At 45.9% G+C, this 13,733-nt stretch overlaps 1 protein-coding gene across 1 annotated transcript in view; it reads left to right on the forward strand.

Annotated features, from left to right (window-relative positions):
• Prdm15 (PR/SET domain 15) overlaps nucleotides 1–9,296 on the forward strand; it is a 62,454-nt gene extending 53,158 nt beyond the window's left edge. Inside the window, exons 20-24 of the mRNA XM_026777555.1 lie at nucleotides 1,721–1,804; nucleotides 2,139–2,314; nucleotides 3,935–4,015; nucleotides 5,138–5,347; nucleotides 6,260–9,296. Coding sequence (XP_026633356.1) covers nucleotides 1,721–1,804; nucleotides 2,139–2,314; nucleotides 3,935–4,015; nucleotides 5,138–5,347; nucleotides 6,260–6,736 — 1,028 coding nt within the window. The 3' untranslated portion in view covers nucleotides 6,737–9,296. The remainder of the gene's footprint in view (nucleotides 1–1,720; nucleotides 1,805–2,138; nucleotides 2,315–3,934; nucleotides 4,016–5,137; nucleotides 5,348–6,259) is intronic.
• The last annotated feature ends 4,437 nt before the right edge of the window (nucleotides 9,297–13,733 follow it).

Genomic DNA, 13,733 nt, shown 5'->3' on the forward strand with positions numbered 1-13,733 from the left:
AAATTTCAAAAAAAATTTAAAAAAAAGTCTTAATGTGGTAAATTTATGGTGAATGCAGTGTGTGCCAATGAGAGATTGCACACCATTCATATCTTGTTGTATATCTGAAGACTGAACTTTTGAACACAGAATCCCTGTCCTGAACTTGGAAATTCTTAGTTTTAGATGCGCCTGCTAAAAGTCTGACCTGAACTTCCTACTCTCAGGATTTTTTTTAACTTTACAAAATGACAGGTTTCATAACGTTTTCCTCCATGTAGGCAATGTATATTTTCATGATTTTCTCCCCAACAGATAAATATTATTGGTGTGTGTGTGTGTGTGTGTGTGTGTGTGTGTGTGTGTGTGTGTTTCTCCCCTTCTCCTCCAGAGGCTGGTCTTGAGCTTGTTGTGTAGCTAAAGGTGACCTGGAACTCTTGGATCCTCCTTTGTCTGCTGAGTGCTAGATTACAGGTGTACACTGCCACACCTGGTTCATGCAGTACACAGGTCATACCCGGGGCTTTGTGCATGCCAGGTGAGCACTCTGCTCACTCAAACATCCTCATCTTCAGTTCTTTGTTTGTGGATTGCTGTGTGTTGGGTATCTTTGTGTTGGATCCTCCTTTGTCTGCTGAGTGCTAGATTACAGGTGTACACTGCCACACCTGGTTCATGCAGTACACAGGTCATACCCGGGGTTTTGTGCATGCCAGGTGAGCACTCTGCTCACTCAAACATCCTCATCTTCAGTTCTTTGTTTGTGGATTGCTGTGTGTTGGGTATCTTTGTGTTATGTAATTCTAATTCTTACCAGTTCAGATCTTGCTGGCATCTTCATGCTTCCCCACATGAAGTTATGCTTTGTACAAATAGGGATGATTTGACTTCCACTCTTCCTGGATGCTTGTGTTTTGCCTAATGGCCATGCTAAAACTTGAGGTGCTATCTCGACTACCAGCATGGGAACTGACACCTTGTCTCCTTTCAGACTGTAGTAGAGACTGCTTTAGTGTCTCCCTTTTGGTACAGTTGTACAGTTGCTGGCTCTGGGTTTGCCATGCATAGCCTCATGCTGAGGTATGATCCTTCTACACCTGGTTTGTTAACATTTTATTTTGAAGGGACATTTGTTTATCAAATGCTTTTTCTGCTCTATTTGAAATGATTGTGAGATTCTATGTCTGCTGATATTTTGGCTCTTTATTCTATTGATGTGCCATATCACATGTGCCAATTTATACAGATTGAACCATCCTTGCTTCCTGGGATGGATTCTCATTTATCTTGTTCATCCTGTGGATAGTGGAAAAAAAAAATCCCTGGTGTTTGTGTGACCACAGCTGCTCTGCTGTCTCTCCTTGTCACTTTCTCTTGCTGTTTAATCTCTTACTCCATGTCTCAGGAGCTAGCCTTTTGAGGCTAAGAAGGGATTTAGGTGAGTAACCCTGCTTTGAGAAACTGTTGCTTTCTCTACCCATGGGTCTCTTCTCTACATCTATGTTTTCAGGCCTTCCCAATCTCTTCATTTTTAAAAATATGAAATGTCATATAATGGGCTAAATTTTTGAGGCCATGGTTTTCTAGGTTATTTCTAGAAATACAATTTTTGTCAAACTATCTTCTGACTATTTACCATTCCCCTGAGGTGCTACAAATCCTGAAGCATGAGACATCTTCTGTATATACTTAAACTGAAAACCCACTAAGTATGTGACATTGAACTTGACTTTTCCTGCAGGAATTAAAGACTTCATGTGCGAGTTGTGTGGGAAGACATTCAGTGAGAGGAACACCATGGAGACCCACAAGCTCATCCACACAGGTAACTGCGGCCCAAGGATGGTTCAGGCTGTCCGAGTGTGTAGGGATGAGAGCACCAGCTCAGTCATAAACACTTGCAGAATAAAACTCCCTGGTTTAATGCAGCCCATTGGCCTCTAAACCCCACTGTACCTTTCCAGTGTGTATTCTTCAAGGATGAAGGCCAGTTGTTCCAGCTAGTCTTAAGCATTGGTGTCCAACTGGTCTGCCCAGGTGATGGCTCTCTAGAGGAGCAGAGGGAATGGCAGGTGCTTGGCTTGGGAGATGACTTAAGCATTAATGGCTGTCTGCTGACTTGCATTTCTCTTTTCTACCCCACTTATGTGTGTGCGAAGTGGGCAAGCAGTGGACTTGTTCCGTGTGTGACAAGAAGTACGTCACAGAGTACATGCTGCAGAAACATGTCCAGCTCACCCACGACAAGGTGGAAGCACAGAGCTGTCAGCTGTGTGGCACCAAGGTGTCTACCCGGGCCTCCATGAGCAGACATATGCGGCGCAAGCACCCTGAGGTCAGCCTGGGACTCATTCCCATCTCTCCATAGCATAGCCTGGCCCCACCGTGGGACTGGAGTACCTGTTCTGCTCTGAGACCCTTTGTCCTGGTGCAGTGTGAGTTTAAGGTCGAGCCGTGGTCTTATGTCGAAACTATATCATCTTTTTTTTCCTTCCTAAGGCAGGTCATGTGTAGCCTAGAACTCACTATATATCTGAGTAATGCTTTGAACTTGGGGTCCTTCTACCACTTCTCTGAGTGCTGGGACTGCAGACATGCTTCACCACATGCAGGTTTATGTGGTTCTGAACCTTGAACCCAGGGCTTCAGAATGCTAGGCAGGTACTCAGTCAACTGAGCCCCAGCCCAACCATCTTCTCACAACAACAAAACTAGACAAATAGTTAGTTACTAGACCCCTAAGAAGAGAGACTTTCTGAGCACAAGGGTCACAAAATATTACTAGGTCAGAGCAGGGAAGCTCTTGGGATTTCTGTAGGTTTATAAAGTGTGTGTGGGGGGGGCGTAAACTGAACACCTTTGTGAGCGGTATTCCCTTTAACAGATACAGACTTATAGTGTCAGCTGTAACGACCATTCAGTGGGAAAACCCATTGTGTCGGGAAAGAGAATTGATGGGAGAAGAAATTCATACAAGTATAAGAAACACCAGGAAGACTTCTACTTTCCTCTGGGTCCCTGGAGTGCTGATGTGAGCAGGAGACACAGTCCTCAGAGCCCGTTCGTGTTCTGTTGGCTCAAGCATGGTTCAGAAAAGGGCACAGAATGGGCTTTTGTCTAGAGGTCCAAAGATGGAGCTCCCTGACACCCCCACGAACCCCTACAACGAATAGTGTACATTTTTCTACTTCAGATTTAAGGGCCATTGGGGCGAGGTCAGTGTGTAGCCTTCCCCAGTCCTACAGTTTCTCTACACCTTGTTTTGTTGGCAGCTCACCTTTCTTATACCTTCCCAGTGCATTCATTTCCTCCCTGTGCTTGTGTCTATTGCCTTACGTACGACTTAGTCACCAGTTACGTGAGTGTAAGCGGCTGACTTGTGTTGCTCGCCATGGCAGGGAGGCTGTTTGGGCTCATAGGACAGGTCATGGAGTGAGTGTTGCATGCTAAGGACCCTTGTGAGTGGGGCTGAGAAAGGAAAGGCAGGACTAGGCGGACATGCACATAGCTGCATGCCTTAGGCTAAAGGGTACAATGTTAGACCCACAAAAACCTCCATTGGTGGTTCCTGTAGGACAGACTTATTGTTCTGTGTCTTAGCTCGCTGAGAGCACGTGTCATAGAGACCACAGAAGGAGGACGTAGCCTCCATCTAAGGACAGGAGCCACAAGATAACAGACAGGTACCAGGTGTCCCCACCAGGCCAGACAGCAGTATAGAGACTTGAGATGGGGGTCAGAAAAAAGGGTTCGGGCATACTCTGGAGAACATTTTAGAAATAGTTTCAAAGTCAGACCTGACCCTAGGAGTCAGAAGCAGAGGTGAGTTTGTCAGTTAGCTGCCAGTCTCTGACAGCAATGGCCCTTGCACAGTGAATTTGGGCTCCTAGTACATGATCAGGTCAGCCATTGGGTGGCCACAGCAACCCTGTACACTGCCCTCTGCCCCTTTCAGGTCCTCGCTGTGCGGATTGACGATCTGGACCACCTCCCTGAGACCACCACCATCGATGCCTCCTCCATTGGCATTGTCCAGGTGAGCAGCACAGAATGTACGCACAGGGCTGGGGTATGAGGGGATCAGACTCCACATGTAGGAACAGACTCTAGACACACACCGTTAACCACGCCTTACACATCAACACAGTCTCACTGGGATTTGGTTGGCATTTATTATGATTAAATTATCTTAAGCAAAATTAACAATGTTAGGCAAACAGAGAATTTTTTTTTTCCTTTTTAGACAGGACCTTGCTATGTGTACCTGGCTAGCCTGGAGCTCTATGTAGACCACACTGGCCTTGAACTCACAGAGCTCCACCTGCCTCTGCTTCCCCAGTGCTGGGATTAAAATGTGTACCACCATACCAGGCCAAATCTAGATTTTAAAGGAACTTTTACTCAATTCTTTTTTTTTTTTTTTTCAGATAGGATCTCATATAGTCTAGGTTGATCTTGAGCCTGCTGTATAGCAAAGACTAGCCTTGAACTCCTGCCTCTGCCTCTCAAATGCTAAAATCCCAGGCATACACCATCATGTCTGGATATACTGAATATTTTTATGGCACTTTTTTATTTTTAGTCACAGAGTATGTTACTCTGTGTTTAGGATGTCTGTACCCAAGTGCTTTGACTTGAGTGATGAGTGTTCTGTAAGTTCAGGTGGCCATGTCTTATGGAATGGATAGAATTCACATCTAGCCCCTCTATGAGCCGTTTATGTGCTTGGCAATTCACATGTGAGGGTGGGAAAAAGTCCATCACCATACTCTGACCAGTTTGCCCCAGGACTACACAGGGGCACTGAGTACCAGTGACAGGACAGAGCCCTACAGCCACTGTGCCCCTGACCTCCAGCTGTGCTGGCCACTCTCACAGCTGTGTAAGGGAAAGGATAAGCCTGAACAGAAGGGAGCAGAAAATGCCTGCATGGTTTTAATCAAGTGTTTACGTCCAGTGTCATTCCTGCTGTGGATAGTGGCTCACAAGCCCTTTCTTTGAGCTGAACTCCCCTCAAGGGAAATACTTCTCCTCTAACGATGTTTCTGTTTGAACCAAAATAGCCACTTCCTGTGACAGCTTGATGCCCCGTGGGTTGTAAAGGAGTGAATGATCCATCCCACTGTCCTGGTGGTTACTAACGCCAATCTCCTTACAGCCTGCACTGGGCCTGGAGCAGGAGGAGCTGGCAGAAGGGAAACATGGGAAGGCTGCCAAGCGCAGCCACAAGAGAAAGCAGAAACCAGATGAGGAGGCCGGGGCTCCAGTGCCCGAGGACACCACCTTTAGCGAATACCCCGAAAAGGAGCCAGAGTTCACAGGCAGTGTGGGTGATGAGACAAATTCTGCTGTGCAGAGTATCCAACAGGTTGGTTGGTATCTTTGTGTATCAGGTGACAGCCACCTCTGCAGGGGCAGCTCCTCTGGGTATGTGGGTGTGCACCATGGTTCCAACTCTCACTTTCCATGTAGGCATTGTCTCGTGAAGCTGTGCCACCTGTGGCCTCCAGACCACACATGCTATGTCAATAACAGTCTGACATGTTAGCAGTTCCCAATTGGGTGCCCCAGGGGGCCTGTCAAGGAGCAGGAACTGGACAGCCGCGAGCCACTGAGCTGGCCTCTCTGTGCAGTCTCTGCTTTGCTTATCTTCTGTCCCTTTGTCTGTGAGACCCCACTTCTGCCTCGTATTTGTGGGTGGTGAGTCTGCAGTAAGCTGGCTTGCGTCCGTCTCGCCTTTCAGCACTAGGTATGAGGAAGCGGCAGCTGTGGTGCCTCCATAGCTACACAGGTTTTACTGGGCCACAAGACAGGCAGGTCAGAGGGTAGATGAAGGTAAAGTGTTGGCTTCCTGGATTTTCAGACTTGCTTTACTCGCTATATTGTGATCTGACTCTTGCCTCTGCTGCTGCATCTGGCTTTTATGTTGATACTGGGGTAGCATGCAGGTCAGTGGCCAGCACTTTGTCAACTGAACCGTCCTCCTCAACTCTGGGCACACTTCACTCTTTGTTCTGGCCAGTGACATTCATTTGATTTTCCCATCCCAGCATTGCCTCTGAGAACTGTCCATATTTCCTTTCTCTTTTCCGCTGGTATAATTCTCCTAGGACGCTGTGTTCTGCTTTTTCCAGTGGAAGCCTTGCTCTAGTTCTTTTGCCTGAACATGCAATTCCATCACAGACCATGGCCTCCAGCAGGAAGGTACTGTGGGGGTGTTCTGCCTTTCTCCTTTTTGCAGAAATAATTCATTGTCTCTTTTTCTATGTGCCTCTTGCAGGTGGTGGTGACCCTAGGGGACCCCAATGTGACTACTCCATCGAGCTCTGTTGGCCTGACCAACATCACCGTGACCCCCATCACCACTACAGCTGGGACTCAGTTTACCAGTCTACAGCCAGTGGCTGTCGGACACCTTACCAACCCTGAACGCCAGCTACAGCTGGACAACTCCATCCTGACTGTGACCTTTGACACAGTCAGTGGCTCTGCCATGTTGCACAACCGCCAAAATGATGTCCAGATCCACCCACAACCAGAAGCCTCAAACCCTCAGTCAGTGGCTCACTTCATCAACCTTACCACACTGGTGAACTCCATCACACCCCTGGGGAACCAACTTAGTGAGCAGCATCCACTCACATGGCGGGCCGTGCCCCAGACGGACGTGTTACAGCCACCACAGGCTCCTGCAGCCCCGCCACAGGCAGTGCAACCCCAGGTACAAAATGAACAGCAACAGATGTACAGCTACTGATCATGCAGCTGCAGAGCTGGCTGAGCTTCAGGGAGGGCTCTGCAGCCTAGAGGTTTATTTGCTGGGTACCAAACAGGAAGAGTATGCACATGACAGGATCACTGAGGTTGGACTAGCATTGCAAAGTTACCACCTCAGCTGGTGACATGGCCTTTGACCGGCAGGAGCTTAAAGCACTCCGGAGTTACACCATGTGCTTCCCCTAGGTGGTGCTGTCTGGCCGACCACAGTGTCACCCTCAGAGGTCTGCAGTTGTCATGGGGCTCAGGGACACAGATAGCAGGGTCCTAGAAGTAGGTGTGATATCCTGAGGACCAGGGAGATTTGATCTGTTTTCTTTAGCACTCCAGTGATGATACAGAAACATGGGTAGCCTTCTCAGGCAGCACACAGAAGTAAACCCAGGTTTCTCTTTGCTCCTGAATTCACAAGCAGGGACAAAGAAGTCAAGTAGCTCTTCCTCTGAAGTCTCAATTTGTTTGTCACAGGGCTGTGACCTGGGGCCTTGTATGAGAAGTTTCATGACCTTCATGGGAGGCCCCTAGGTCAGGCACAAAGAACATCTTGGGAACAGTCTGTTCATTTTATTTCATAACCACTTTATGTATTCTGGCCCTCTTGTGGCCAATATTGATTTATTTTAATATGATAAAGTCGTTTGCACTGTAGGGTGTTGGTCCCTGTCTTGTGCACAGGTGCCTTGTGTGAGGGCACACACAGTTGTGTGCAAAGTGAACCCTCATGCTCAGACCCTAATGCTCCTCAGAGCCATCTCAGGACTCTGCCATCCAAACATACGTATTACATTGCAGCTTAGCCACACCCCTGAATGGAGGATGGGGAGTGAACTCACGTTTTCTTTCTGTGTAAGCCTTAATTCCAAAGGTGTTTGTGTCTGACGACCAATTTCCTATGAAATGGAGGAGTTCAGCTCTACGGGAGAGAAGTGTAGCTAGTGATTTAAGAAACCCAGTGAAGGTAAGCTGGCCACTCCCAGCTCTGGGGAGACATGGCAGCACCTGTACCATCCCGAGCGATAGGTCAGATTGTCATCATGGTGTCCACAGTCCCAGCACAGGGACGCAGAGACGAGGTGAGAGGAGAGGAGTCTGGTCTTGCTCTTCTTACCAGTTTTTAATATCATACAAAAGAAGAGGTTGAAGACAAACTTGCCTTACTTTGTCCTTGGTCCCGTGTTTCCTAGTTATAGCCAGATGTGGGCAGCTACCCTGCAGAGACCCTGGCAGCTAACCAGCAGGGCAAAGGAAGCTGCAGTCAGCCTGGTGTCAGACGAGATGCTACTTTCTCAGCATCTCCTTCCAGAGAGCAAGCTTTGAGGATAGGGCTAGAGCTTGTGTTACACAGTTGGAGCCTAAGGAAGAGATGGCACTCAGACGGGTCCTTCTGGTCTGTGGATTACTTGGCCCACACCCTCTCCATCCACACAGGCCAGTCTCACCTCTCAGTTGTTGGTGTGGTGGGAGATTCTTGGACTGCTTAATTTATGACAGCTATTTTTATGTTATTTATGTGTGTAATTAACTGCTTTGTATACAGTACCCTTATCAGATGAACTTGGGCGAGGGGTAAACTGTTTTCTAAAATATTGCCTTCATTTTCCAAATAAATATAACTAGTGTAGGAAGCTATGGAAGCAGTGGGCAGTCCACAGTTCCTCTTTGCCTTTACAGCCTTTCAAAGATGAACAAGCTGAGCCCAAACACCATTGAGCTTAGTCAGACACTTACTAACATTTGGCTTTTATTCTCTTCCCTATGAAATAAACACTTTTGAAATCACATTTTTATTTTATAGAGATGTGTTTTTGTGCCTCCAGTCAGGCTGTCAAATCCTATTGAAAGAAAGAGCTTAGGTTGTGTAGTCTCCCCTGCTGCCACTGTTTAAACGCACGGAGGCGTCTGCTTCTGCTGTTGTAAGCAGGAGCTCAGATAAAACCAGCCTTCTGACACATAGTCTTACCAGAGTCACTGACTGGGGCAAGCAGGTTGTCTTAGCATGGTTACAGCTACTCTGCAGACTGAACTGTAAAACAAAGGCATCTCCCTCCACACTCCAGCTGCCCCACATACATCATAAACATTGTTAGTTGGTGAGAACTCTTTTTTTTTTTAAAACTGGTCTAAGGTGGGCAGGTGCATAGTTATGTGTTCAACAAGCCCTGTGACTGTCTGGGTTCACATAAATAAATGTATAATGGGAATTTGCTTAAACCTTGTGAATGATAATGTTGTAGGGTCACATGTCGTGACAGGATAAAACTCACAGTTGGAGCACAGGGCTCCACCCTCTAGGATGGTGTTAGCAAGCGATACGGTCTCAGGAGAAGGGTCTGTACCGTGAAAGCCCTCTGCAGAATGCCCTCGTGGAAGGCAGACCTTTGGTCCTTCACACCGTTCTCATTCAGTACAGAGTCAGAGGCAGCACCTGGGGCTCACAGAGGTTTTGAGGCCGTGAAGACCATTCTGCAACTCGACGGGTGTTTCATGTCACATCTGTTTGTATGATGGTGAATAAAGGTGCTGTGACCTGTGTTTTTCAATTGCTGGCCCTCTGCTCTCCTGCCTGTGAAGAAGCTGTGCCTGGTAACCGTTGAGAATGGCTTTAATTCCTGTTGTGGGTGATGTTCTCATTTCCCTGCAGGCCTGAGAATATGTTTGGACCATTTGAAATACTCTGAGATACTGAGTGTTGGAAACTTCCCCAAGAGTTACAGATGGCAACAGAGAAAGTACATATGAGCTTCTTTGTAAAGCTGAGATCAGAAGATGGGCACCAGGCAGTACTTGGCAAAGCTTTTCCGTGGGCCTATGGTCTCAGATGGTCCCTTACTGATACTGATCAAATATTAGATGGTGTGTTCTAATTTGTCCCTGTGGGTTTTATGTTTGTTTTGAGGCAGAGTCTCATGTAGCCCAGGTTGGCTTTAAACTCTGAACCTTCAGTCCCCCTGTGTGTACCTCCATATATTACAATTACAGGCAGCACCACCATATCGAGTTTTTTTAAAAGCCATGAAATGCCTTTATTTTCAGTCCTCTAAGGAGCTGAAACGTCAGGACTACATTTCACGTATCTTAGCATCTGGTAGCAGCTAGCTCCCCTGCTGGTAAGACTTGTGGATCCAAGCCTGTATATCCCTTTACATTCAGAGCAGACTTTGGATATACCAGTAGGAGAGATAAGGAAGCCTTTAATATTTCCACAGCTGACGCACTAGCACCATGAGGTACCACATGGTACATCTGAAGATACCTGACAGAACTTAAAGGAGGGCTTACCTGAGCTTCCGGTTTCACATGACACAGTCCCTCTTGTCAGAGAAGGTTGGGTGGCCGGAGCAGCTCCATCTGTAGTGTTAGGAACTTATGATAGTAGTTTTTCCCATGAGTCTGTGGGAGACTGCAGATTTGAACCGTAGCATTTGTGTTCCTGGTCCCCTTCCACTCTTGACTACCTCATAAATGCAATTACATTCAACTATCAGAGTCCCGGATCTTCACAACTTCACTGTTGCAAAGTGTCTACTGAGATTCAAGGCAACCTCTTTGATATGAAAGAATAAAGCTGCATTGTAACAGGTCTTTCTCTGTCCCCCAACCAGCTCCCAATAACGACACAGACACGTCATTATAAAAGCTTGGCCTTAGCTTGGACCGAATTACCTGGGAGATAAGATAGCAAGGACATACCAGACCAGAGGGTAAATGTTAACGCCTGTAGCCCCATATCTAGCATCTGGGGCTTGCGAAGACATCACCTGTGTGTCGGTGGCTAGAACAGCTCCTCCTTTATTTGCAGTTTCACCCAGCCAGTACCTGTGGCTCTTCTGGGAGGATATCTTGTTTTCTTGGAATCTCCAACATCCAGGTCTCTCCATTGAAACTGAGATTTCATCTTCACAGATGTCTTGCTTGGGAAGTCCCTGAAGGAAACACAGTCCTGCTATGCATTGCCTGACTCCCTTGCTTTCCTTTTTATTATTATTTTTTTACTTTTTTTTTTTTTTACAAATTTAAAACCAGTAGCACACTGGGCGGTGGTGGCACACGCCTTTAGTCCCAGAAATCGGGAGGCAGAGAGAGGTGGATCTCTGTGAGTTCGAGGCCAACCTGGTCTACAAAGGGAGTTCCAGGACAGGCTCCAAAGCTACAGAGAAACCCTGTCTCGAAAAACCAAAAATAAACAAAACAAAACAAAACAAAAAAAAAAACAGTAGCACGAGGTGTGTTCCCTTGAACTATGGCTACAGAAGCCTCTGAGTACTGTGTGGCCAGACCTTAGCTGTTGGGGGGCTGTGGATACTTAATACACAAATCTTTACATGCTTATCTATTAATTCTCGTTCCACATACAATAAAACCTAGACCCCAAAGAAAAAGAATGAACTGGGTCATTGGCTTCTCTCACCTGTTTCTGTATGATTTGAGTACATCAGGCACCCCAGATCTGCAATGACAGGTTAAAATGAACATGCTGGTCTGGCTGAAACCAGCCTTCCACCTAAGCCTTGCATCCCATTCCCATTTCAGGGACTGACTCTCCTGAGACTGAACCCTGGAAACATGGGAGTGCATAAGCTGCCTCAGACCCCAGCAACTTGCTCCTCCCTGCTGACATGCTCACTCTCTTACTTCCACGAACACATGGGTGAGAGTTCCCTTTGCCGCAGCACAGACTCACTTGTGTCTCCAGAGGCTCCTTGAAGAAAACAGGCTTCGAAACCCAAGAACTGCTTGTTTAGGCATGGCTTGTTTCACGCAGGTGGGATTTGAATCCATCCCAACACTGGTTGTTGTTCACTTGTATGAAGCCTGGAGCTTAGCTCGCAGATAGACCCTTCCTTTCAGAAGGAAATGGAGCTGCTGGCCAGGCTAGGAGCTACTTCTAATATACCATGGGTAGAACATTATGATATAGATCCATCTTGGATATTGCAGTCACAGGAAACCCGATACAGTGGCATTTCAAATGTATTTTAATAAAGAATGTCTGAAGATCTGAGTAAACAGTCCCACTGGTCAGCCTTACAGACCAGATTATAGTAACACACACCTTTAATCTCAGTAGCCACCCTAGTTGCCATAGAGATTGGGTGGCACATGCCTTTAATCCCAGTGGTGCACACCTTTGATCCCAGCCCTAGAGAGGGATATAAGATGGGGCAAGACAGCTCTCAGAGACGATCTCGTTCTGAGATTCTGGAAGGCAGGATCACCATGTCAGACTGAGGTCAAGGTAAGAGCCAGTAGCTGGCTGTTTTGCTTTTCAGATCTTCAGCTCAAACCCCAGTTTCTGACCCAGAGTTTTTATTAATCGTGCTTCAGTGCAGGATCTGTGTTTTGCTGTTCTTCATTGGATTAAAGACTGATCTATTCCCATACAGACCTTGCCCTCTAGCCACTGTCCTCACACTCAGACAGCAGTGCGGCCCTTAATTCATTCAATGTACAGCTGAGCTCCTAGCATCATCTTAGACCAAGACCTATTTCCTACATGACATCCTGAGTGGTGTACATGGAGACTGCGTGTTCATTACTAATCACCCAAGACGTAACTAATCACGCAGAAACCATATTAATTACAATACTGTTTGGCCAATGACTCTAGCTTATTCCTAGCTAGCTCTTATATCTTAAACAAACACATTTCTATTCATCTGTGTATTGGCACAAGGCTGTGGCTTACTAGTAAGGGTCTGGCATCTTTCTCCTTGAGCAGCTACATGGCATCATCTTTGACTCTGCCTACTTTCTCTATTTCTGTTTGGATTTCCTGACTGGCTTTACTAAACCATTAGCCAAAACAATTTCTTTAATAACCAGTGATAATAAAAACATATTCATAACATATAGAGGGGAATCCCAAATTATCTCCCCTTTTATGTCTATAGAAAAAAGAAAGTTTTAACTTTAAAATAGTAAAATTAAATATAATAAAACAGAGCTAGTTACCTAGGCCAAAGCAGGCCAGAGGCAGCGAACTCCACAGGAGCAGGACTGAGCCAGTGAATCATAAACACTTTCAGTAATGTAGCAAAATACAAGATTAACTCAAAAAAATCAGTAGCCCTCCTGTACACAGATGATAAATGGGCTGAGAAAGAAATCAGAGAAACATCACCCTTCACAATAGCCACAAATAGAATAAATTATCTCAAAGTAACTCTAACCAAACAAGTGGCAGAATTGTATGACAAGAGCTTTAAATCTTTGAAGAAAGAAATTGAAGAAGACACCAGAAAGTAGAAAGATCTCCCATGCTCTTGGGTAGGTAGAATTAACATAGTAAAAATGGCAATCTTAACAAAAGCCATCTATAGATTCAATGCAATGCCCATCGAAATCCCAGCATAATTCTTCACAGACCTCAAAAGAATGGTACTCAACTTCATATGGAAAAGCAAAGAACCCAAGATGGCCAAAACAATCCTGAACAATAGAAGAATTTCTGGAGACATCACAATCCCTGACTTCAAACTCTACGACAGAGCTACAGTACTGAAAACAGTCTGGTATTGACATAAAAACAGACAGGACGGCCAATGGAACAGAATTAAAGACCAAGGTATTAATTCACATACTTTTGAACACCTGATTTTGACAAAGAAGAAAAAAATATCAAATGGGGCAGGAGAGATGGCTCAGAGGGTAAGACCACTGATTGTTCTTCCAGAGGCCCTGAGTTCAATTCCCAGCAACCACATGGTAGCTCATAACCATCTGTTAAGAAATCTGGTGCCCTCTTCTGGCCTACAGGTACACATGCAGACAGAACACTGTAAATAAAATAAATCTTAAAAAAAAATCTAATGGAAAAAAGCATATTCAACAAGTGGTGCTGGCATAACTGGATATGAACATGTAGAAGAATGAAAATAGATCCATATTTATCACCTTGCATAAACTCAAGTCCAAATGGATCAAAGACTTAAACATAAAGCTAGTCACATTGATCCTCATAGAAGAAAAATTGGGAA

Source organism: Microtus ochrogaster, unplaced genomic scaffold (genome assembly GCF_000317375.1).
Source record: "Microtus ochrogaster isolate Prairie Vole_2 unplaced genomic scaffold, MicOch1.0 UNK72, whole genome shotgun sequence".
Lineage (NCBI taxonomy): Eukaryota > Metazoa > Chordata > Mammalia > Rodentia > Cricetidae > Microtus > Microtus ochrogaster.